The sequence below is a fragment of the Choloepus didactylus genome, chromosome 15 (genome assembly GCF_015220235.1).
Source record: "Choloepus didactylus isolate mChoDid1 chromosome 15, mChoDid1.pri, whole genome shotgun sequence".
Classification (NCBI taxonomy): Eukaryota; Metazoa; Chordata; class Mammalia; order Pilosa; family Megalonychidae; genus Choloepus; species Choloepus didactylus.
The window spans coordinates 32744742-32766946 of NC_051321.1; the positions used below are offsets into that span (position 1 = coordinate 32744742).

Below are 22205 nucleotides of genomic sequence, written 5' to 3' on the forward strand. Positions count from 1 at the left end.
GGAAAGTCTTTCCCAATTTGGAAACCAATGTTTCAGACAAGCTGGCCCCACTGCCCACCACTGGACCAGCGCAAGTGCTAGGTGGGGCCTGTGCCAGTAACTCCAGGCTGCCTGGGTATTATCAGCTGGATCATTCCAGAGGACAAACTGTATTTGCTTTAGCAAAGGATATTTTGCCCAACGAATGCAGGTAACTGCTTCAACTCAGGCCTTTGAAGAGCTGCCTACATCAGGCACGCATCCCTGGCTCAGCCCCAAGGCAAGTTGGAACAACAAAGCAGCTGGAGACTTTTCACGGCAGAGCCTCAAGTGAGCTATCATAGATCATATAGGAAAGTTTCACCTCCCCTGAAAATGGTTCCTACCACCCCCTACTCTTGGGACTCAAAAGAACTGGAATCTCCCTCCACACACCCCAGGGTTTGAAAACTCTAAATCTAATTCCTCTTTCCCCTAGGAACCCAAAGCAAACAACATCCCACCCCTACCATCACCCCAACGCCCACACGTGCCCTCCTCACAGACCATCCTGAAGCTCTTAACAGAACCCGGCCTGCAGAGCTCCGATTTTGCATTTTGTACAGAGTTCACAGCTGTTTTTACCCACACCCGCATACATGCCCTGCGGTTTTCAGTTTGGACAACTGACCATATACAGGCCAGGCAGGGTCCTGAGCATAAGAAGAGACAGATGAGGAGAAAGCCATTCTTCAAAGCTTTGGCCAGGACCTCCCTGGCCGTGGTGGGACATAGCTGGAACACAAAGATTCTGAGTTTACCTGGGACCCCCCAAAGATATCAAGATGTCTTGTGTTGCATCTCAGAAGTCATAACTGAGCTCCAAGAAATGAAAGCCTTACCAAAAAGTATTTCCTCAAAGCACTGTTTTTTAATTACCTGTATCAGAATCTCCTGGGGGGCAGGAGTTGGTAAAATGAAAGCCCCTGGTTCCACCTCAGACTTCCAGAATTAGTTTCTGATGGTGGTGGGGCCCAGGGACCTGCATTTAAACAAACTCTCTAGATTATTCTTAAACTTTCTAATGCTTGAGAATGACTGGCTGAGCCAGGGGAAGAGGAAATTATCTTCTGGTTATACAGGGAAGACTTGAGAGAGTTGGAAGAGAGTCCCAATGAGCTAAGAAAGTTTCTTGGTTATACTCTGTCAACCCACATTTCTCTCTGCTATTCTTAACTCCAACTGACACAACCTCTAAAGTTCAAGAAGCTAATCAGTTCCTCTGTGGAAACTATACTAGAGGTTAAAAATAAAAATACTTTCGAAATAATTTTTACGTACATTCCAGGATGACCAACTCCCAGGGTTCCTTCATTACCAGGCAAATGTTCTGCATCAATTCAGCCTCCTAAGACTGGCAATGTGGGCTATAATCCCTCCAACACGTGTCCCTGGGAGCCCAGGCCAGAGACGATTTACTGGGCTAGATGGGCCATGGGGCTGGCCCAAGGGGGCAATAGTGATGGTTTCTATGATGAATGGTAAGCATATGGATTGATTTAACTTTAAGATATGCATAGGTTTAAAAATTAAGGGGCAATGTGTTTAACTAACCATTTGGAAACCAGTCTGCGGTGGATGCCAAGCCCAGAGCGTGACCAGACTAGCTCCTCTCACCACCGACCCTGCCCTCAGCTGTCAGGGCTCCCAGGCTAGAGCCGGGGTCTACCAGCTGTCCAGCCCTCAGCCCTGCTAGGGAGGCTCCAGAGGCCGTGAGACTGCCTGAGTGGATGGTGAAAGGGCTGTGCTGTAGATTCTGCTGGGCCAAAGTCTCCCTTGCTGCTCCTGTCCATCCTTCCTGTTTCTCCATAGGCTCACCTACACCCCTCCACAAGCAGGAGGCAGCCTGAGGGGAAGTGTACCTCTGCAGTCTCCCAGCCTCCAGCCCCTCCCACCTCTCACCTCCTTACTCCAGGATTCAAAAGCAATCGTCAATCTCTCTTTCCTCCTGAAAGAATGGGATGTTGCTAAACCCTACAATTGCTGCCTATTACCTACAGGATGAACTCAAAATTCCTCTGCCTGGCCTTCAAAATCTTTCTCGATCTGGCTCCACCCTGGCTTTCCAGTCTATTTCCTTCTGCTCCCCTTTCCTTCAGGGTCTAGCACAGAGCTGAAACCTTATTTTCCTGCTTATTCAATTCACATTGACTCTTCCTTTGGACTCTGAGCTCTGCAAGGGGTAGATGTCTCATCTATTTTCCTCGCCATTGTATTTCTAGTACTTAGCAACAGTGCCTGGCGTAATGTAAGTACTTAATAACTATTGGTTGAATAATGAATGAATATTATTAATATTATTAATATTACTATTTTAATAATAATAATAGAAATGTAATTCTAAGGAACATAGTGAGCCAACATTTGCTTACTATGTGCTAGGCACTTTACATCAATCATTAATTCTCACAGTCACCTATGAAGCGGGGACTATTATTAATCCCTGTTCTACAGATGTGGACACAGAGGCTCAGAGAGGTTAAGGAACTTGCTCAAGGTCACACAGCATGAAGGAATGGTGCCAAGATTTAAACCCAGGTGCCTGGCTGCAGGACTCGTGCTGCTCATCACTGTGTAGAATAAGTCAGTCAGATCAGGAACAGATGGCAGAATCTGTGAGAGACTGGACCTGTTTACATTTGAATAGAAGAGCTGCATAGGATAGTAGCCCAAGCAATAACTACCATTTATTTCATATTCGCTATTTGACAGGAATGATAATAAATGCACTTTCTCATTCAAATCCTGACCACAACTCTGTAAAATAAATTGGCATGTTCTCTATTTTACCAAAGAGACAACAGAGAGGCTAAGCAACTTGCCCAAGGTCATGTGCTTAATAGCATTGAGTCAGACTTTTGGATCCAGGTCCAAGATTCCAATGTTTGTATACTGAGCCATGTTACTTCTTCTGGAAACTTCTATACTAATCTTTCTCTATGTTTATTAACTATTTGGGCATAAATAAATTTTCCCTTCCATCTTTTCACATCCATGATCTGGACCACTGAGAAAATATATATGTAGACAATTAACAGAGATGCACATAGCTGTGATTCTAAACATGCTTACCCTCTCCCAGGCATGTGCTATGGTTGTATTTGATAAGCATCAAGTCTGTGTTACCAACAAGCCACAGTTTTTGGTTAAACAGCTATAGACTTCGGTGTCTTTCATATGCACTAGTAGATTTGGGGAGTAGATTTTCCAAGTTATATAGTTGCGCATGCGTATGATTATATGGGGCTACTGCAGACTGATATGTTTCCCAGTTTTCTGTGTTTCTAGAGACTATTTCTATGATTAGTGTTTCTTTAGATTCATGTCTGTCCTAGTGCATTGATCCAGGATTTATAACACTGGGTATATTTATCAAAACCTACTTCATGATTATCTGCCTGGTTATGCCTATTTCTGTCAAATATGTGAACCATGGTCATACATGACGCCCCACACATCACTGTTCCCCTCTCAGTGTGTTTGAGTGAGATGCTCACCTCACAATTGTGTGTTTACAGTGGCCCACACACCAGTATTGATGTGCATAAATATGCATTTGTATACCTGTGTATCTCGCAATCTGTGGCCAGGATGGGGTGGAGGTGGGGGGATGTGGAAATGAGAGAATTATTAAATGCCAAGTAGATGTGCGATAAATTCCATTGATTTTGTAAACTCCAACTTGTCTTCAGTCTCCTTCCATTCTTTATCCTGGGGGCAATGCAACAAAAACCTATTTTAAATACCTTTGCTTCCCACCCCCCTCCAAAAAAGTGTCAATATTTTATTTGGATTTTTAACTTCGCTCCATAACAGTTGTTTGACCTCCTGACTCATGCGAGTCACATAAATTCTGGGACTTTATTCAGGAGCCATGTTCCTGCTATTGAATAAGCAATTTGGGAGGGTGAATTAATGACTTGTGCTGTTGCTGGAAAGTCCCTGAAGAAATATTAAAATTGCTTGCAGACTGAATCGATACTCAGTGAACACCCAGCAAGAGGGCTTCGGCTCTGGAATGGCCACAGAAGGCAGGGCTCTGTGGAGGAAGGGGGATTCCTCACCCAGCTTGGTGAGGGTCCTCCCCTGTCTTTCCCTGGCTCCCCAGAGCTCTGTCATTTTCGGTAACAGCCAAGTCTTCTTAAGGCCCCAACCATGCTAGAGCTGATTTGTCCTGTCTCCGGAAGCAGGCTCAGGGGACAGCTTACTCTCTTACTAGCAACAAGAGCCTGGAGGCCTTATTGGAGGTGATGGTCTGGACACATCTGCCGGAGAAACAGGAGGTGCCACTGTTTTTTTGCAGGCTGTGCCATGCTTGGGGAGCTGAAGCGCACTGGGTTCCAGGAGGTTACAGCTGTGACCGCGACCATTTTCTGCTGGGCAGGCAGAAGTGTAGGCACCACTGGGTGTTGGACAGCTGGCTCTATCTCTGTCTATGTTTAACCAAAGTGTTTACTATCGCTTAGGTGCCTTTGTGTGTGGGATGGCGAGTTTGTTTTGTGTCGTGCTTTACCACGTATTGCATTGTGCCAGCGCATTCCAGCCACTGGCCTGAGGTACGTTACTTGACGTTTTGTGGTATTGTATCAAGGCGCCTGCACTTTGTGTAACACTGAGTTGGAGGAATTTGAGTATTGTTCAGTGGCAGTATCTGTGTTTCTGCTTTGAATTATTGTGTTCATTGATCATATCAGCATCTTTTTTTTTTCCGTAATGTATGTCTCAGAGATTAGGTTAATCGGTGTCTCCTTGGTGATGTGGGGTGAGTAACGATGTTGGATTTGGGTGGTGGTATAATTCGGGAATTGCTTGAACTGCCTGCTCAGTGTGGTTGTGGGGAGGGCCCATTCTTCAGCTTTCTAGTTGACGCTGGTCTGGTCATTTGCACTGTTTCTTTCCAGAAGGAAGACTTTAGAGATGCAGCACAAATATCTTCTTGATGTCCAAATGTACAGTTCTGTTCTTCTCGGAAGAAAAAGCAGAGCTGGCTTGGACACAGGGAGTTCCCCATGCTGGGCTGAACAGCTCTGATCCCAGAACACTATGGTGGTCCTGGTACCAACCTCCCCGCATCTACCTAATGCAGAGAGTCAAGCCCTAGGTCAAACCCTATATCTGCCGAGACTCTAGATCCCTCTGGGGCTAGAGGAGGATGGATGGGAGTGAGCTCCCCAATCCCAATGGGAAAAACAACATGAACTCTATTTCCAAAGATCTCCAGTCCCCTCCACTCTGTGGCTTTGCCCATCAGCATCATCATCCTTCCCAGTAACCCCAGATGATGTAGCTCAGCAGTAGTCTGCACTCTCAAGGCCATGCAGACATGGAAGAATACAAGAATACATGGACTGGGCCCGACTTTCTGCTAGGGCACAAGGTTCTTGTTCTGTGCTTGTAAGTAAATGTGTGAATACATACCCAGGCATCAAACTGCAAAACGCACAGAGCTCTTCAAGACACTATACATGCCTGTACTTTCTTTGACCCGAGCTCAATATGGAGTGTGGCATAGTAGCTAACAAGTGGTTTTAGAGCCAGTACTGCATGAGTTCAAATCCTATTTCTGCTACTTAGCCTATGACCTTGGGCAAGTTGTTTAACCTCTCTGTAATCCAGTTATCTCATCTATGAGCACTCCTATAAAGCCCTATGGGTTTGGCTATGAGGCTTAAATCAAGCAATATACATAACATGCTTAGGACAGTTCTTAGTTCACTAAGCACTTGCTAGGTATTATTATTAATAATAATATTAGTAGTAAAGGACTTGCTGAGTAAAACTGTAAGATTGGCCCATGCATGTGTAAAAACGTGTGTATTTGTGGCTAATGCACATCAAACCCTAAGATAAATCAAGGGGTAGGTGTCTGTGTGTGTTTTCTGTAGATAAGTAAAAAAGTTGCCATCAGGCCGCACAGGAGCAGGGGGCAGTTCTCTCCTTGGCCTCCTGGTCCACTGTGACAGCTGCAGGGACTGGGGGTGGATGGAGTTCATCACTGCCCAGCTCTGTACCCAGGGCTCTATCCACCCTGTAGTGATGGATAGGCAGAAAAGAAGATGGTGGCCCTCATATGTGTTTTACACATAAAAAATTTAAAACATGATTGAGTTCTCAAGACTCAAATTTAGCTCATTTAAAAGAGGTACTTTCTTTGTTCAGAAAATTACACACAGAATTACCATAGGACCTGGCATTCCCACTTCTAGGTATATAACCCCAAAGAATTGAAAGCAGGGACTCAAACAGATATTTGTACACCAATATTCATGGTATCATTATTCACAATAGCCAAAAGGTACAAGCAACTGGAGTGTCCATCAACGGATGAATGGAAAAACAAAATGTGGCATATACATACAATGAAATATTTTTCAGGATAAAAAGGAATGAAGTTCTCATACATGCTACAACATGGATGAATCTTGAAGACCTCATTTTGAATGAAATAAGCCAGACCAACAAGCAGATAAATATATTATGATTTCACTTATTTGAACGAATCAGAATATGCAAATTCATAGAGACAGAAAATAGATTACGTGTTATCAGGGATGGGGTGAGGCAATTGGGAATGGGGAGTTAATGTTTAATGGGCACAGAGTTTCTGTGGGGTGATGGAAAAGTTTTGTTAATGGATGGTAGTAGTGGTAAAACACATTGTGAATGTAATTAACACCACTGAACTGTATACTTGAAAGTGGTTAAAATGGAAATTTTCATCATTTTATGTTGTATATATGCTACCACAATAAAAAAAATTGTAAGCAAAAAAAAAAAGGAAGATTTACTTTCTAATTTAGAAAATCAAGATCTTTACTAGCTAATAGGTGTAAATGAGGGATAATGGAATCTAGATATTAAATTTGGGAACTAAGGAAGGTGGTAGGAAAGGTATCAGATAAGTGAATGTTAAGGCATTTGGATGTGGCTGTTATAGAAACCCACTGAGGTGAATTTGATTATCTAAATAGGCCAAAGGGTCAGGAAGAACACAAAGCCAGAATGGAATTGGATCTTAGCCTCATTTCCTGGGATTTCCCATAAAGATGGGAAGCTAGAAATGCATCATTGTGAGTTAGGGAAACTTTGGTTTTCATCTTTGCTATTGTTGGGCACAAATGAAATAGTAGGATTTGCAGTTGTCTGGTTATTTTGAGCCACTATACCAAATACATTAAGCCCAAAGGAAATCTTTTCTCCTGAATTTTTTTCTTAAAATCACTCAGCAATGGGAATAACTAAAATTATCAAACTCCCACCCTTTCACGGAATATCCAGATATTTGGGACAATAGTAGATAAATTTGGTTTGAATTTATTAAGTATTTGCTCATGTCTCCCTCCCCTCTTTCTTCATCCTCTACCTCACCCTCCATTTTTTTCTCCTCTCTTCCCATCTTCTTTCTATTTACCTCCCTTTCCTCTCCCCTCTATGACATTTAAGAATCAGAGGAACCCTTCAAACCCATCAAATAAGGATTTTTTTCCATGGCCATTTCATTTTATCTTAAAAAAAAAAAACACAGAAAAAACAGAAACTACAAAATGCAAAGTACCACAACCCATGAAAATGCCATGAAGCCTTGAAAATGCCAACCTTCAACTCCTCAAGCAATAGGAGGCTCATCCCAGAGAAGGAGGATACAGTCATATAAAGTACACACACACACACACACACACACACACACACACACGTGTCCACAGAGGCTGGGCTCTCAAACACAAGTGGACAGAGGTCAGTAATCTAATTCTGTGCAATAGTCAAGTAACTGGAAGTTCACAGAGCAGGCCCCTTCCTAAAACCAGCTGGGCTCACAGGGGACCATAATTTTCATTGGCATTCAAGATACATAATCCTGTTCACAAAATATTCTTTTGGCCCTCTCAAGCATTTTTATTTAAAAGATTTCAATCTTTAAGCTCATGCAAACCAGAACTCACACATTGACATAGACACATAACAAGAAACATACACTTGATAATTATTGTTTCAATAATAATAACAAACATTCACTGAGCACTTAATATCTGCCTGGCACAATTCTAAGCAGGTCTATGTGGATTCGTTCCTTTAACCCTCAAAAGAACCTATGAGGTAGCTACATGATTATCCCTGTGTTATAGATAGGGAAACTGAGGTCCAGAGAGGTTACAAAATTCACCCAACCCCACATAGCCAGTGAGTAGTGAAGCCAAGATTCAAGCTCTGACAATCTCTCCCCAGAGGATGCGTTCTTATACCATGCCATAGAGCTTTGTGTAACTTGCCTTGCCCATAGTAGGGCTTAGCAAGGTTTTTTTAGATGGACAGATGAAAGAATAAATGAGTGAAAGACCACATCTATTAAGAACACAGATATTCTTACTTAAGTTGGCAAAGTGGATTCTCCTATCAAAGCCAGGCCTAACAGACAGCTCCAGCTTAGCTGGACATAGTGATTCACTCTCCCAATGAGCTTTCACATACTAAATTCTCTGACCACTGCTTCTCCACCTGACACCAGGGCCAGGCTCAGCCTCCCTTCAAACCAGAGCTCAGACTCCACTGCATCAAAGAAGCTTTCTAACCACAACACTCTGTTTCCTTAAATATTTTTCTCTGAAAATAGGTGTTTTCCAATGTGCCAATGCCGTGCCTGGATAAAAAACAAACAAACAAACAAACAAACAAGCAATTCAATCGATTATGTGGATGCTTCTAAATCACCAGATATGGATATGGTTATCCTCTATGGATAACCAACTAAACTTTTTGGTTTTCATCCAGATGTTTGGGAGTTGCCATAGTCATTAACCTGTTTGTCAGCAAGTGCTCAAGCATTTCCAAGCGACTTAAGTGAACACTAAAGAGGAAAAGAATAACCCAGAATAAAACAGACTAAAGAGGACAGAAGTAGCAGCTATTCGACAAAATCAGTCAAGCAGATTCCGTTCCGGGAATGTGTTGCTACCTTGGAGATCCATTAGGACATGGATCCAGCTCACAAGAGACTCGTGTACTAAAAGACCTTTAAAAACCTCATAAGTCTGTATCCTTGACTGTCTGCAGAACCCTGCCCAATCAGATCCCTGCTTGGCGGAGCTGATGGATCAATCCCAGTGTCCAGAACGAGAACAGCTGGCCCATGTCATGGCCAATCCAACCTTTTCCTACTGATGTGACCTCATCCACTCTTCGGACGCCTGCAAGCCTGTGCACTTAGTATCTCCACGTATTTTTCAGTCCAAGCTGTAGATTTTTCAAAGCTTGGTGTAAATCTGGTTTGTGACTTTGTACATGGACCTCTATTTATGATTTAGTACTCTGCCTTTCATCATCTCTCCTAACTCCATTTTCTTTCCTCTCTCTACTTTTTAAAGCTATTTACAACTTCCTTATCCATAGAACGGCATAGCCATCTTTCAGTGTCTCTAACTGATATACCCAAATGATTTTTCTTGCCCAGGTTTGCTCTGCCCTCGGCTTTATTTATGTTTTAGTAAATAGGAACTTTGGATCGTTCCATTCAATAGCATTTAGGATGACCATGTTTATCAAAGAGATCACAGCACTAAAGGGCTCCTTGCAAGGTACATGTGTTTATTCTTATAAGCAACCGGCTCTCCCTCCGTGCAGGAAGGCTGTGTGCGTGCGGGCAGGCATGCACGACGTCCTCCTCGGCTTGTGCCTCTGTGCTCCACTGCCCTGTGCCAATGCTGCTTGGCACCAGCCGGAAGAGCCCTGAGAAACCATGATGTGGGCAGCAGCTGACCCTTGTGCTGCTGGAGAGAAATCCAGGCCCTGGGCCCTCCCTGCTGCTGACCACTCAGCCCTTTCAGGAGCAGGCCCACGTAGGCCTGATGGGGCCGCAGCCTCCAAATTCACCTTCCCACGCACACCCTTCAGCCCAGAGCTGCAGAGGAGGCTTGAGCTGATATTATTCCCAAGCAAGGTTTTGGAGGTCTATTCTCCCCATGGTGCAAGAAGGGGGACGGTGGGAAACCAGGACGATGGCTCCCTGTGTCCCTCGACCATCTGTTGCCTTGTTCTCCCCCTCTTCAATTCTTTCCACAGCTTCCTATTTTTGACGCTATTTGACCTTGAACTCTGGTCTCCTCCTTCACATCAGAATCTGTCCCAAGGGGGACAGCACCTTCTAAGAAGCAGTTACCTGGCCTGAGAGGCCTGGAGGCCGGGAACCAGAGGAGCCAGCCCATCAGTCCACTCCTGGAAATAAATCCCATTGTATTTGCATTTTAATTTTCCACATAAACAAAGGCCCAGAGTACTCGCTTGGGCAGCATCACCGGACGAATTTAATTAGAAATGAAAAGTTTATAGGGCCCTCTTTAATGCGATTAATGTCAGTTAACATTTATCACATTCATATGCTGGAATCACCTTTTCTCAGCAACCACTGGCCATGAAATGAATTTCTCTCAACTTTTTTTGTACCCGCCCCGGGAGGTCACCTCCTAAGGAGCCTGTCCGGCGGCCTCCCAGGAGTCAGGAGCTACCGGTCCTCAGAGCCAAGTTGAGGAGAAGTGAGGGTGGGGTAGAGTGTATATTGCTGGGGTAGGGGGACAGAGGGTGAGAACCTCTATTTCTAGGGGGAGCTGGACCTTAGACAGGGCTGTACCCTCTGCAAATAGCTGAGGACTCCACCCGGTATGCTGCCTAAAAGACCGCAGAGTCTCCTCCCTAATAGAAAGTTCCCCTCCTGGCCCAGTCCATTTCTGTGGCCAGAAAGCAGGCTTAGCTGGGCTGGGGCTGACAGACATCAGTCACATCTGGCTGCCATTCTCTCCTGGCTTCTGCCATCTCTCATCTGCCCCCCTGTCTTCTCTCAACTGGGCCTTGGTGACTGGAGAAAGGAACCCAAGTCCCATCCCTGGGTCTGTCTCTTCCTCTGGCTGTGGGAAGGCTGCCCGCCCTAGTGGCAGCTCCTTAGGGAAGCAGAGGGGACTGGGGGAACATGAGACCTCAATCGGTCCCTAGAGAGAGGACGGCCTTCCTTATCTTATCAAATTCTCTTCACTCTTCACTTAGAGTCTCCTGAGATTGGCCTCCAAACCCAAACCAGCTAAAATGAGTAATGAGGAGAGGGAAGGGAAAGAGGAAGGAGAAGGGTAAGGGACTGGGTAGGGAGGGGAGGAACCCACTTTGCAGATGATGACAGGAGATAAATATCATGACCTTTGTCCAGACCTAATCACCCTCTCCCTTTGAGGATCTTTTTAGATGCAAACCAAGCAGTTGCTCCCAGTTCTCATATGACGGCATTGCACACCCGCCACCCTGGCCGTCGCACCCAGCTCTCCCCTTCTCCCACCAATAGAGCCAACACACACTGCTCACAAGTGCTTCCATTCCCAGATATATGCACATGCACAGGCTAAATGAATCAACACCCTCTGTGTATACCTGACAGGACATGCACTCATCGATCCACCAGGAAGTTACTGTCCATTCAACCCTGGGCTCTCCTAACAGCATTCCCTAGCACCCAAACAGGCAGGCCTTCCAAGCGATGGCAGGGACTCGCGTTCTGGCACCAAACCATCTCTGTAGCCGGAAACCACTTGAATAGCAAACCACCAGCTCCCCGTTCAACTAGACTGGCTCCCTAGAATTCCAGGGCCATTTTGAGAGCTCCCTAGAATGCCAGGGCCATTTAGACAGCTGCCCGGGGCATGAATCCCAGCTTAGCTGGAAGCCATCAGCCCACACACTCCACACAGAGGCCCCCAACAGTCACCAACTTCTCTTGGTACAACACGCCAAGGTGGGCACAGCATGTGTGCCTCTAGAACTAGGAGGAAGGAGGTACCAGGGTAAGGGGCAGAATGAGGTCTCCCTCCCCGGCCATCTCTGTGGCCTGTCAGGCTGGATGCTGTCCTTCTCCTGCTATCAGCCTGGCCCGCAGAGTTCAAGGGGCTCCCGAGGGGATCAGGACCAGGGAAGGCTGTGCCCCCAGGACTCACTTCTTTTCTCTCAGGCTCAGAGGTCACCTTGTTCTTTCTTTCCACCCTCCTTCCCTCTCTCCCAAATACCCTCCAATCCTTCCTCATTCTGATTTCTGCCTACCAGGTGGATCCAGTCCCCCTTCCAGCCTGCTGCCCTGTCAAGCAGCCCTTCCTCCTCCGCCTGCCAAGAGCTGTCCATCATGTCCTCAGCCTTCTCTGGTCCTGAGTTGCTGCAGAAGGAGAGCGCTGCAGAGAAGTTCAGGCAGGGCTGAAGGCCGGCAGAGGAGGCAGTCCACGGCAGAGTGGCCACAGGCTCCCAGATGGGGGGAACTCTAATCTGGAACCTCAGGAAGCAGGGGCCTCCCTCCCTTTCTCTTGGCTTCTCTCCCACTCTCCTTACTTCCCTGCCTGCCAAGGACCAGGCTGGAGCAACTGCACTGCAGCAGCCCCACGGCCACTGCTTACCTACCTTGCGGTGAGCTGACTGGTGTGGGCGGTCATTGCACGTGCTACCTGCTCCTGCAGCTCCACCCTCAGAAAGCAAAGCCCAGCTCCTGGCCCTGGGACTCTACCTCCCCATGCCACGTCCTTTGCTCAGGTCTCTTTTCAGAAACTTGCCCACCTTTCTCCTCCCTGGCTGGCCCTTTGCCCTTTTCCTTTACCCCCTATGGGCCTTTCCTCGGGCCCCCATTAGCCTGAACTTCTAGCCACCCCAGAGCTCTGGCTCCCCCCAACCACCTCCAAGACTTTGCAGGGCTACCAAAAGCCCTCACCACAGATGAACAGGCTCCAGTACACCGTTTTCAAACTTCCACTCCCTCTGGAATTCCCTGTACTGCACTCCTGCCAAATGCTCCGTTCCCAAACAAACCTGTCCAGGCCATGCCTGCTCCCAGACCTCTCGCCTTCACCTCTAAGCTTCATCACCTCCTTCCTCACTCCTCCAACCCTCATTCTCATTTTCTTTCCCTCCCTTTCCCTCCTCTTCGCACCCTGTCCTCCTATAAGGGGTGATCCTCCCACCTCCATGTCCCTTCCTCAGGGGTTTCTGGACTTAAGGGGCTCAGGAAAAGCCTGGACCCCTGCACCTGCACTGAGGTTACTGCAGCTCTTGTCTAAAGCAGAGAGAGGAGTTCTGTCCAGTTACACAGACCAGGGGCTGCACAACGCTGGCCCATGAGCTGAATCAGGCACAAAGATGTGTTTTATTTGGCCAGCACAGAGTTTTAAAAAATTGCATCTCTGTGCCTTTAAATAGGGCCTGGGTGCTGTAGCTCTGTCTGCCCAGTTCCCACCAGGCACCTCGGCTCAGCCCCTGCAGCCTCTCCCCTTTACTTTCCTCACTGCTGCCCCTAAAGGCATTTGCCCTGGTGACCCTACAGTCATGTGGTGTCTCCATCGTTGCCCTTTGCACACACATTCTTACCAATTCAGACTTCTGGGTACTATTTTCCTTCCCCCCACATCCCTACAATAACCCTGAACCTCTCTAGACTGCCACCAGACTCTCAGTGTCTGTATCTCTGCCTCTCTCTCGGCAAACACACAATATTTTCTCATCATATTATCTCCAAAGGAAAAAGAGGCTCAGGTTTTTGGTGGTTGTTGAGGATGAGCTGTGAGGGGGGCTCTAGCTAGACCTATCCTATCACAGCCCCAGACCCCTTCCTCTCATACCTGAAAGTCCCCAGACCTGTGCTGGGACTTGCTCCTTCTCCTCCAGTGCCAGGAAGTTCTCCGTTTCCCCCGTCCCCCAGAGCCCTCCTCAGCCTATCCCTGGGTGCCTTCCTTTTCCATCATGCCCTGGTCTGAACTCCACTACACTGTATGTTTCCCACCACATAGCTTCTCCCTTACTTCCCTGGCACCTGGATGATTTGGGGAAGGATTTGGAGGCTGGCCCTTGGGAAAGCTCTGCCAACTGTGACCTGCATGGGCCCCAGCTTGGTGGGTCACTGCACCACAACTCCGAAGGAAGAGGACATGCCTGGTGGAGCATCTTCTTTGCTGATTGTACAGTTGGTCCCTAACTCATCCTGCCAACTGGGCTGGGACTCAAGTGACAAAGCAAGGACGGACAGCTTATCACACAGCTCTCTGTCACACTGTGGCGGGGGGGTATCACTGTAGCAGAGCCTCTCTCAGTGGGGGCTAAATGGACTCTGGAGTGTTACAGTACAGATAATAATTGAATGAAAAGTTGGCTTCTGTTTGTCTAAATTATGAAATGAGGAAACCTCCGCCCACCCCTATTACTGTCACCACCTTGCCCAGTGGCCCAATGGCTACCTCGTGGCTTGACCTGATGGGCCCAAGTGAGGTGTCCGGCCCCTGTCTGTGACGGTTAGCCCCGTCCTGTGGGCCTTTCTTCCATTCGTCCTCTTGGCCTCATAGCCCTTTCACCCAAGAGGACTAGGCACACACACACACATGCACACACACACACACATCCATTCACATGGAAGGCAGCAACCCAGAAGCATATAAACCATCACGAATATATTCAAGTTGCACCTTAATTGCACCAAAACAAATAATTTGTTCAACAAGAGAAAAGCATCTCAACCTAACAGTTCAGTGGCAGACAGATGAACCCACAGTGATCTAATTCGTCGCCTGTTTAACATTTCACTTGTTATTGGGGCATTGGTTGTGACACATGGTTTTTCACACCTCAGATCTGTCAGGAGCCCTCCCTCCTTCCCTAGACTCACCCTCGTGGCTGGGCGAGCCACCCTGGGCACACTCTGCACCTGTTGCTGCTTCCCCTGTAAAAATCTGAGCTCTGAACACCTGACTTGGAGGGTTGGGAGAGGTGTGCGAAGAAACAGCAGAGATTTCAAGAACTGGCAGGCGAGGTTACTGCATTCTTTTAAAGAGCAGGAAGTGAACAAGGAATTCTTTCTAGCATACATATTTTCCTCTTAATTTAATACTTCCAACCACAGGCAACAACAGGGAGGGGCCACAGACAGACCTAAACATTAAGAGACAAAGTTTCAGAGTAGCTAGAGCTGAAGACAATGGGGCCCCTGGTTTAAGGTGTCCCTTGCCAGTCCTGCTGAGAGGTTGGGAAGCAGGAACTCATCCCATGTGGGCTCATAGAGAACCCCCTCTTCAGAGTGCAGGCTCAGGAGGCGGGGGAGGTTCTTGTGCATCAGTTACTACTATTGTTACTCTTTTTCTAGAAGTTTTACTATCAAACTCCACAAGCACAAACCACAGCATATGCAGTCACACCATCCCATGTGTATACTAGAACAAGGCCATTCCCCAACTGCCCTTTAGAATGTCACCCCAACTTCCAATGTGGCCTCTCAGTCCCTGGATCTACCTTGCACCAGAATCTTCCCTTGTGCCAACGTGCTCTTGCTCGCCCCTGCCTCTCCCCAGTGTCCCCTTCTCCAGGCACCCCTGTTTCCCTTTTCAGGGCTGCTCCTACCTGGCCCCGTCTCCTCTCAGCTAATTCCCCCTGTGGCCCCTGTATTGAACTGTTGTGTTGTCCATTTCCCTGCGACAAGGGCTCTGGTTACACAGTTATTGATTGGTTTTCATGCAGACAGATGGGCCCTTCCTGGGCTCCCATGGAAATCCCTGGCTGTGTGGGCTGATTGTTGCCTCTTGGGGTGTAGAATTGCACTGGAGACCACCCTCCACGCAGCCTCCTTTGCCTGGGCTGTGGACGGTAATAAATGGAGGCAGCCTGAGCGATAATAAAAGCAATTGAGTGGGTTACCTGTGCAGTCACAAGATTTATAACTCCTCATATTTGATGGGATTGTTTTATTGAGTTCTCACAAAAGTTGGGGCACAATTTACGTATTTATTTAGGGTTTCCCCTCTCTTTTCTTCTTGGCATCACCCTCCAAAGTCGATCTGGAGCTTTCACTAGGGACATCCCCTTCTGTCTTTCCCTTCCCAAGGGTGGTGGGTAAGAACTCAGGGACACCAGCCTTGCTCTCACCGGGAAGCCACTTTGTGGCCTGAAAGCCCCTCCTGGGCCGTCCAACAGGGAGACGGTCAGACCAACCAAGTGGCTGCTGGCCAAGATGCCCAGTCTAACAACTAAGGAAACAAATATGGGCAAATGGGCTTCTCAGAAGGACACTGCCAGCTCATTTTACAGACTAAGAAAACCAACAGCCCTTATTTCACATCTGATTCTAATGATGGATGACCTCAACAGCAGGTGACCCTTCCTGGGGGTGGACGGGTGAGCAAGGCTCTCAGACAGAAACTGGCATGCTTGGTATCTGTGGCCCAGTCTGACAGATCCCAGAAAGATAAGTTCTCTGCCCTTATTTCTCCCATTCCTGTCTGGGGAGAAATCTTCTGAACCTACCAACCAGTCCTGGTTGTCTGCCATGAGACCAATGACCTTGGCCACCAAAAGCTGCCAGGTAGGGAGATGTGGCAGGCAATGCCACCCCTCCGGTGCACCTGTGCCCCAAACCAGGTCTAGGAATCAGATGTGTGAAGCTCTGGAGCCAGAATTTCAGAGAAGGAGACCAAACCCAGCCCTGGCCAGGTCTTCAACATTCTCTCAGCTCAGATGAGTGGCTCCCAGCTTATTTGGAAAGGTCTTTGAATGAACAGCCAGTAGACCACTGTCACCCCTCTGCCCAGTCTCTGAAAAAGACCAGAAGATGACCCAGAGTCGCCTGAATGACACAGGATGGAATTCTCTAACAGCGCTGGGGCTGCAGCCTTCTTGAAGCCAAGTACTGTCACTGCTAGGAAAACGGATGTGCTCACCTAGAGCCAAACAGGCTAAGGGAATGTGTGGGTAGCCGGTGAGCAGCGAGAAGCTCACTCTGGAAGAGTTCACTCCAAAGATCTAAGGGCAGAGAGTACCCTGTCCCCAAACAGGGTAAGGCAGACTGAAAAAGTTAGAGAGCCATGGCCTTACTGTCAGCTCATTCCAAGACGGCACCCTCAGGGGACCTTCAGTAACCCTAGACTCTATCTGGAGTTGGTTCCCCTCTTTCAAAGCAGCTGTATCCCTGCCCAGAGCAACAGCCAAACCAGACGACTTTGGTATATAATCGGGAAAATCCTCCCTGCCTAGTCAATTGCTCAGCAATGTAACTAGGTGACTTTTCCCCTTTCAGTAGCATGGCTCTGCCTCCATCTCTCCCCGCTCCAGGCCATTTCCCGCACCAGGTTTCAGTCTTAACCCTCCTGTTTATAAACCACCACCCCTCCACAGCACCAGGGTATAAGCTGAGGAGCCGACAACTCCACGCTCAGCGATCAGTAAGTAGCCCAATATTTAGAATGATTCAGATAAATTCCACATGATAAGCAACTCAGTCCACCCTCTGGATTCTTGACAGTGGTCTCTGGCTGGAGGCATGTCTATGAGGATTTGCTAAGGAGAAAGCAGGTTGGATGGCCGAACCTTTATAGTGACAGGATCAAAGACTGCCAAAACCATTTTTAAAGCATGAAAAGCTATTTCGTTTCTAACCATAACAGCATATTTCAAGTGCAGCGACAGCATCTGTTTTGGGGAGGGGAAGATGAAAGCCTGACGATTTGGCCCAGGTGGGTGAGCAGGTGCGGACTTCCTTTTTTGCCAACCACCAGTACATGCACACCCTTACTCCTAACAGTTACAAAGCACCCAACACAAGTGGGCACCTCACCAACAACAAACCTCTCAACTCAAGAACCACCCATTCCCCTCGAGGCGCCACACTTTCTGCACAGAGAAAAATCACCAGGCCCTTCCTATAATGAGCAAGAATTCTCAAAACAGAGAAACGGCAAATTCCTGACATCACCGGCACCAGCAGACACAACCTGCCTTTATTAGGCATTAGGGTGAAACAACACATTGCACAACAACCTTCCCCCATCAGAGCAAAGCACCTTCGGGAATGAAGTTAAGGGCCTGGTGTCCACATCCATCCCACCAGCCTCGACTCAGCAGCACGCTGGGAAGCCCCCAGAATTCTTTCCAAAATGTGAAACATGGGAGGATTCTGTCCCAAAGCAAAAGCAAGAGCAGCCCAATGGCTCTTCCTCGACAACACAAGCAGCCAGCCCAACTGAGGGAGCCGGGGCCAGCCGCCCACGCCCTCCGCGGTGGTCCTGTTCTGTCCTTCCCGCTCCCTCTCCACCTCCAGCCACACCTGCCCACAGATGGGGATTTTTCTGGCCCAAAAGAAGCCAGAGATCCCACAGCCACCTGTACTGTCCAGGCGAGATGGTTCTTCCACTTTCACCTCACTCATGGCTCACTCCTCTACTTTCTCCCAGTTCTGGTGGGAGCCCCTCAAGGCCTCTGGAACTTGATCCTGGGGTCACCCAGGACCTAGGATGAGGGCATCCTAGCCCAGCTTCCAAAGAACCTCTCAGCCAGTGAAGAGTGTATGCTAGGGGGAAGGAGGGTGAGGGGTGCTAGGCAGGGCTGGCACCGCACCTGCCTTGGTTGCTTGGTTTCTCTGCCCCAGAAGAGAACCAAATGCCTTAACCATAAATGCCTTGGGTTCCTCCAAAGGCTTGCAAATCCTGCCGCTTACAACAAGCATTTCTCTCAAATACTCTCCAGAACTCCATCATCTAGGCCCAGCCATTCTTGGCCCCAGATGCTCTCTTCCCAAAATCTCAATTCCAACTCACTCTCAAGACCAGCAGCCAGCTGACTCTGATGGCTCAGAAAACAATGCTTCTTCCCCTCACTACCTGCCACTTCTGCCTCAGCCCCAAAGCTTCCCCAGCCTCCCCTCTGGCTTTTAAATGCAAAGGGCTCATTCCTCTCCCAAACCATCCAGCAACTTTTTCCACTTCATTCTGAAGATGTCTGAATGTCAAACCGTTATGCTTTCAATACCTGGCTGAGCCAGGTCCAGGGAGCTGGAGGGTTTTCGGAGGATGTATAATTAGCTGATCAGTATTATGTTACCCTGTTCATAACTGAATAACCATTTTAATACAGATGGCACACACTGGGATAATTACTGGGGTCGCCTCGCAGTACGTTACAGCACGAGTGTGGCAGAGGGAATCCTCTTTAGCCAAGGTACATTCTACCAGCTAATTTTACCTGCTGTTTTCAGGATGATTTGGGATAATTCCATATCATTTGCAAAATATTAAAAGCCGTTGATACATGATGCCAGTTTCAGAAAAAGGCACCATCTGAATTATTAGTTGTCCTGATAATGAGCCCATGAAGAGTACAGAGAATAACAAGGATATGAAGCCCTTAGCCCTCTTCTTTCTCTTGTGGGGGTTTGCCTTAGAAGGGGAACAGAGGTTGAAAGGCTGCCTGGGACTTGCTTCTGGCTGGAGTGTGACTCATGCAGGAACTCTGCGGATGTCAGATTGTCAGTTCTGCCACCATGGAGCCTGCCTGGATTTCTGGCCCCAATTGCTGCTTGTATGCTCTGTACCCATCACAGACAAATACATTTGCACACTGGCTGGAGGTGAACATGCACGGAAAGTGCACATCTGTTTTCCCAGAAAGCACACTGGAGTGGGTTGGGGATTGGGAAGACCTAACTATCCTGTGCTGCCATTCTGGCCTGTGTTGTCCCCACGGGCCTGAGCCTGTCATCAGCACAAAGATTTCAGCCTGGAGATGGGCACCCTGGGTGGTTGGAGGCAGCTCTCAAGGGTCAGCCTCAGGGGTCCAGAGTTCTCCCTGCCTGCCTGGTGTCCCACTCCCTGCCCAGCTCCTCTGCTCCCTGCCAGTGGCTGGATGGTGGTTGGCCTTTGCTCCGCAGGCTTGGAGGCCAGTGCCTGTAGGCCGGAAACTTGTGCGGGAGCTGGGTAGCAAGGCCTGGGCTCCGGGGAGGGAGGCTTTGTGGGAGCTGGCAGGAGCACGGGGGAGCCAGGACAGGCGGCTGTCCCTGGGGAAGGGAACGCGCCTTTAGAAAGGGAAGTCTGTTTAGAGGCGATGAATAGACCCTGGTCATTTTAAAGGTTAGGCTGCGGGCGGGCTGTGATTGTCTCTAGATACCCAGGCAGGTAATCTTGGAGTCTTAATTACCACAAACACTTGGATTCATTTCCAGGACGCCGGCGGGAGAAGCCTGGCAGGGAGTACCCAGCGCTGAGCCCGAGACAGCTCAGTCTGTCTATCTCTCTCTCTGCCTCCCTGATCCCCTCTCCCTGCCCAGGGGACTTGGGCTTGGCAGAGCAGAAGGGCAGAGGCTGGAGGAAGAGCGAGGCCCGGTGCCCGGAGACGCCCCTGCGGCAGGAGCCGGAGCTGGAGTCCCGCCCGGTAAGCCCCTGCAGCTTACTCACCTGTTGATGGAAGAGACGCTGGGCACCGTGTCGTTGTCGCAGATGCCCTCGGCCAAGAGCCGGTCGCGGATCTCCCAGGCAAACATAGTCGGGTTCTGTCGCTTGTATTCAGCAATCTTGTCCACCACTTTGGGCGTTGCCACTTTAGGCTTGGAGCCGCCGATCACGCCGGGCTTGATGCTGCCGGTCTCGTAGTACCTGCGCCGGGAAGGCCGGCGGGGTCAGCGAGAGGCGGGCGGCAGCGACGGCGCCGGGAGGAGCTGCAGGCTCCGGGGCGGCCGAGCAGTTTTCCCGCCCGAGCCAGCCGCGCCGAGGGAGAAGGCCGGGCTCGGCGGAGAGTGCTTCCAGAGGGCGCTTGGCTAGGGCAAGCCACGCGAAGGAGGGCGAGAGGGACGCTCCGCCCGAGGAGGCCGTAATGCCGTGGGGTGAGCGCACGCTAGCGGCTACAGGAGGCTAGGAGAGTGAAACACCGGCCTTTCATTTGGGGGCAACAGGAGGAACAGAGCTGCGAGGCCTCCGGGACAACCCGGGGTTAAAGCGTCTTTCCCAACGAGCGCAGAGCGCCGACGGAACCGGGACCATCCTTTGGCCTCCCAAGTGCTGCTTTTTCTCCTTTTGGGGACCCCGTTTTTGCTCCCCACCTCATTCCTCCCTTTTGTGCGCAATTAACTCGGCTAAAAGAGGCCGGGAACTGGGCGGCCTCCATGCGAGGGCCGTGGGGCAGGGCAGGCGCTGGGTGACCCTACTTCAGCCTCGCTCCTGGGGCCGCGGCCGCCACCTGCGCTTCCTCTGCAAAAGCAGCTCTCTGGATCCTCCGGTATCCGGAATTTCCCTCTCACTTGGCGTCCTCAGCTTTCAGCCGAGTCCCGGGTCGGAAACCAAGGGCTGGCCGGGAAAGGAGGTAGGGCGACCACCAGGGCAATTCCGAGGTCCTCACCTGCCCAGGATTTTGCTGACACAGCCGTGGCTGACCCGCAGCTGCCGGGAGATGTCGCAGGGCCGCACACCCTGGTGGGCGAGCTCCACGATGCGCTGCCTCACCACGTCGGGTAGGGGCCGGCCGTTCACAAACACCCCCCCGAGCTGGTTCACACCCCCGTGCCCTGCTGGGGAGAGACAAGAAAAAAACACAACACCCCACACACAGCAGGGACCGGTCATTAGTCAGGATCCACTGCCCGGAACGAGCGAAGGGAGCAGGCAAGGCGGAGGGGCACGTTCCAGGACCGCGGAGAAAGGTGGTCGGCCCACCGCAAAGCAGAGGACTGGGGCTTGGCACTCAAGGGGCCAGAGGGAAGGGAGCGCAGACGCTGGGCGGAGGGCTGGGAAGGAAGGAGGCTCGCTGCACGCAAGGGAGAAAGTGGAGAAGCCGGGAGAAAGAAAAGAAGGGAAGAGTGTAGAGAAAGGAAAATATTAAAGGGGAATTAATGCCAGCGGCAAGAAAGGTAGGAAAGCGAGGAAAGGAAGGGCGGCGCGGGGACCAGCGCGGGATGGTATCCCCGCCTGCGCCGCAGGCAAGGCGGAGTTCCTATGTGTCCCAGGCCTTGGAGGCGGATGAATTGGGGGAAAGGGAGGGGGGAGGGTTTTCGAGGACCTTTTGACTCTGTTCAGAAGGGGCCAAAGCACACAGGGGCTAAATCCTAGACACCCCCCCGCCCCCACCTCTTTCCTTCTGTTTATCTTTAATCGGAGTTTTCCTACCTCTCTCTGTTGGGCTTTTTTTTTTTTTTGGATCGGGAGTTTTTCTTTATTTTTTCCATCTTTGGATATTTAGGGACTACATTTCCCTCTCGTTTCCCAGGTGTCTAAAGTTCAAAGAAAATCAGATGGAAGAAGGAAGACAGAAGAGGCAGGGGCCCCGGGTCTGCTGCGCTCAAAGACAGGGAGGCGGCGGAGAGCGCAGCGGCGCCCGGCAGCTTCCGCAGAGCTCAAGCTGCTTGGGCTCGTCACCCGGCCGCGCGCGCGGAGCTTGGGGCCTACCGC

General features: G+C 49.5%; 1 protein-coding gene across 8 annotated transcripts in view; it reads right to left on the reverse strand.

The window, feature by feature from the left end:
- The window catches only part of PAX2 (paired box 2), an 88142-nt gene that overhangs the window by 52622 nt on the left and 13315 nt on the right, over nucleotides 1–22205 (reverse strand). For 3 of the 8 annotated variants that reach the window (XM_037804515.1, XM_037804516.1, XM_037804513.1), the window contains exons 1-2: nucleotides 21160–21928; nucleotides 20223–20420 (exon numbers count right to left, since the gene is read on the reverse strand). In XM_037804515.1, coding sequence (XP_037660443.1) covers nucleotides 20223–20420; nucleotides 21160–21383 — 422 coding nt within the window. In that variant the 5' untranslated portion in view covers nucleotides 21384–21928. Of the gene's footprint in view, nucleotides 1–20222; nucleotides 20421–21159; nucleotides 21930–22205 lie in introns of those variants that run through there. The other 5 variants (XM_037804518.1, XM_037804512.1, XM_037804514.1 and 2 more) reach the window with 5 other exon arrangements.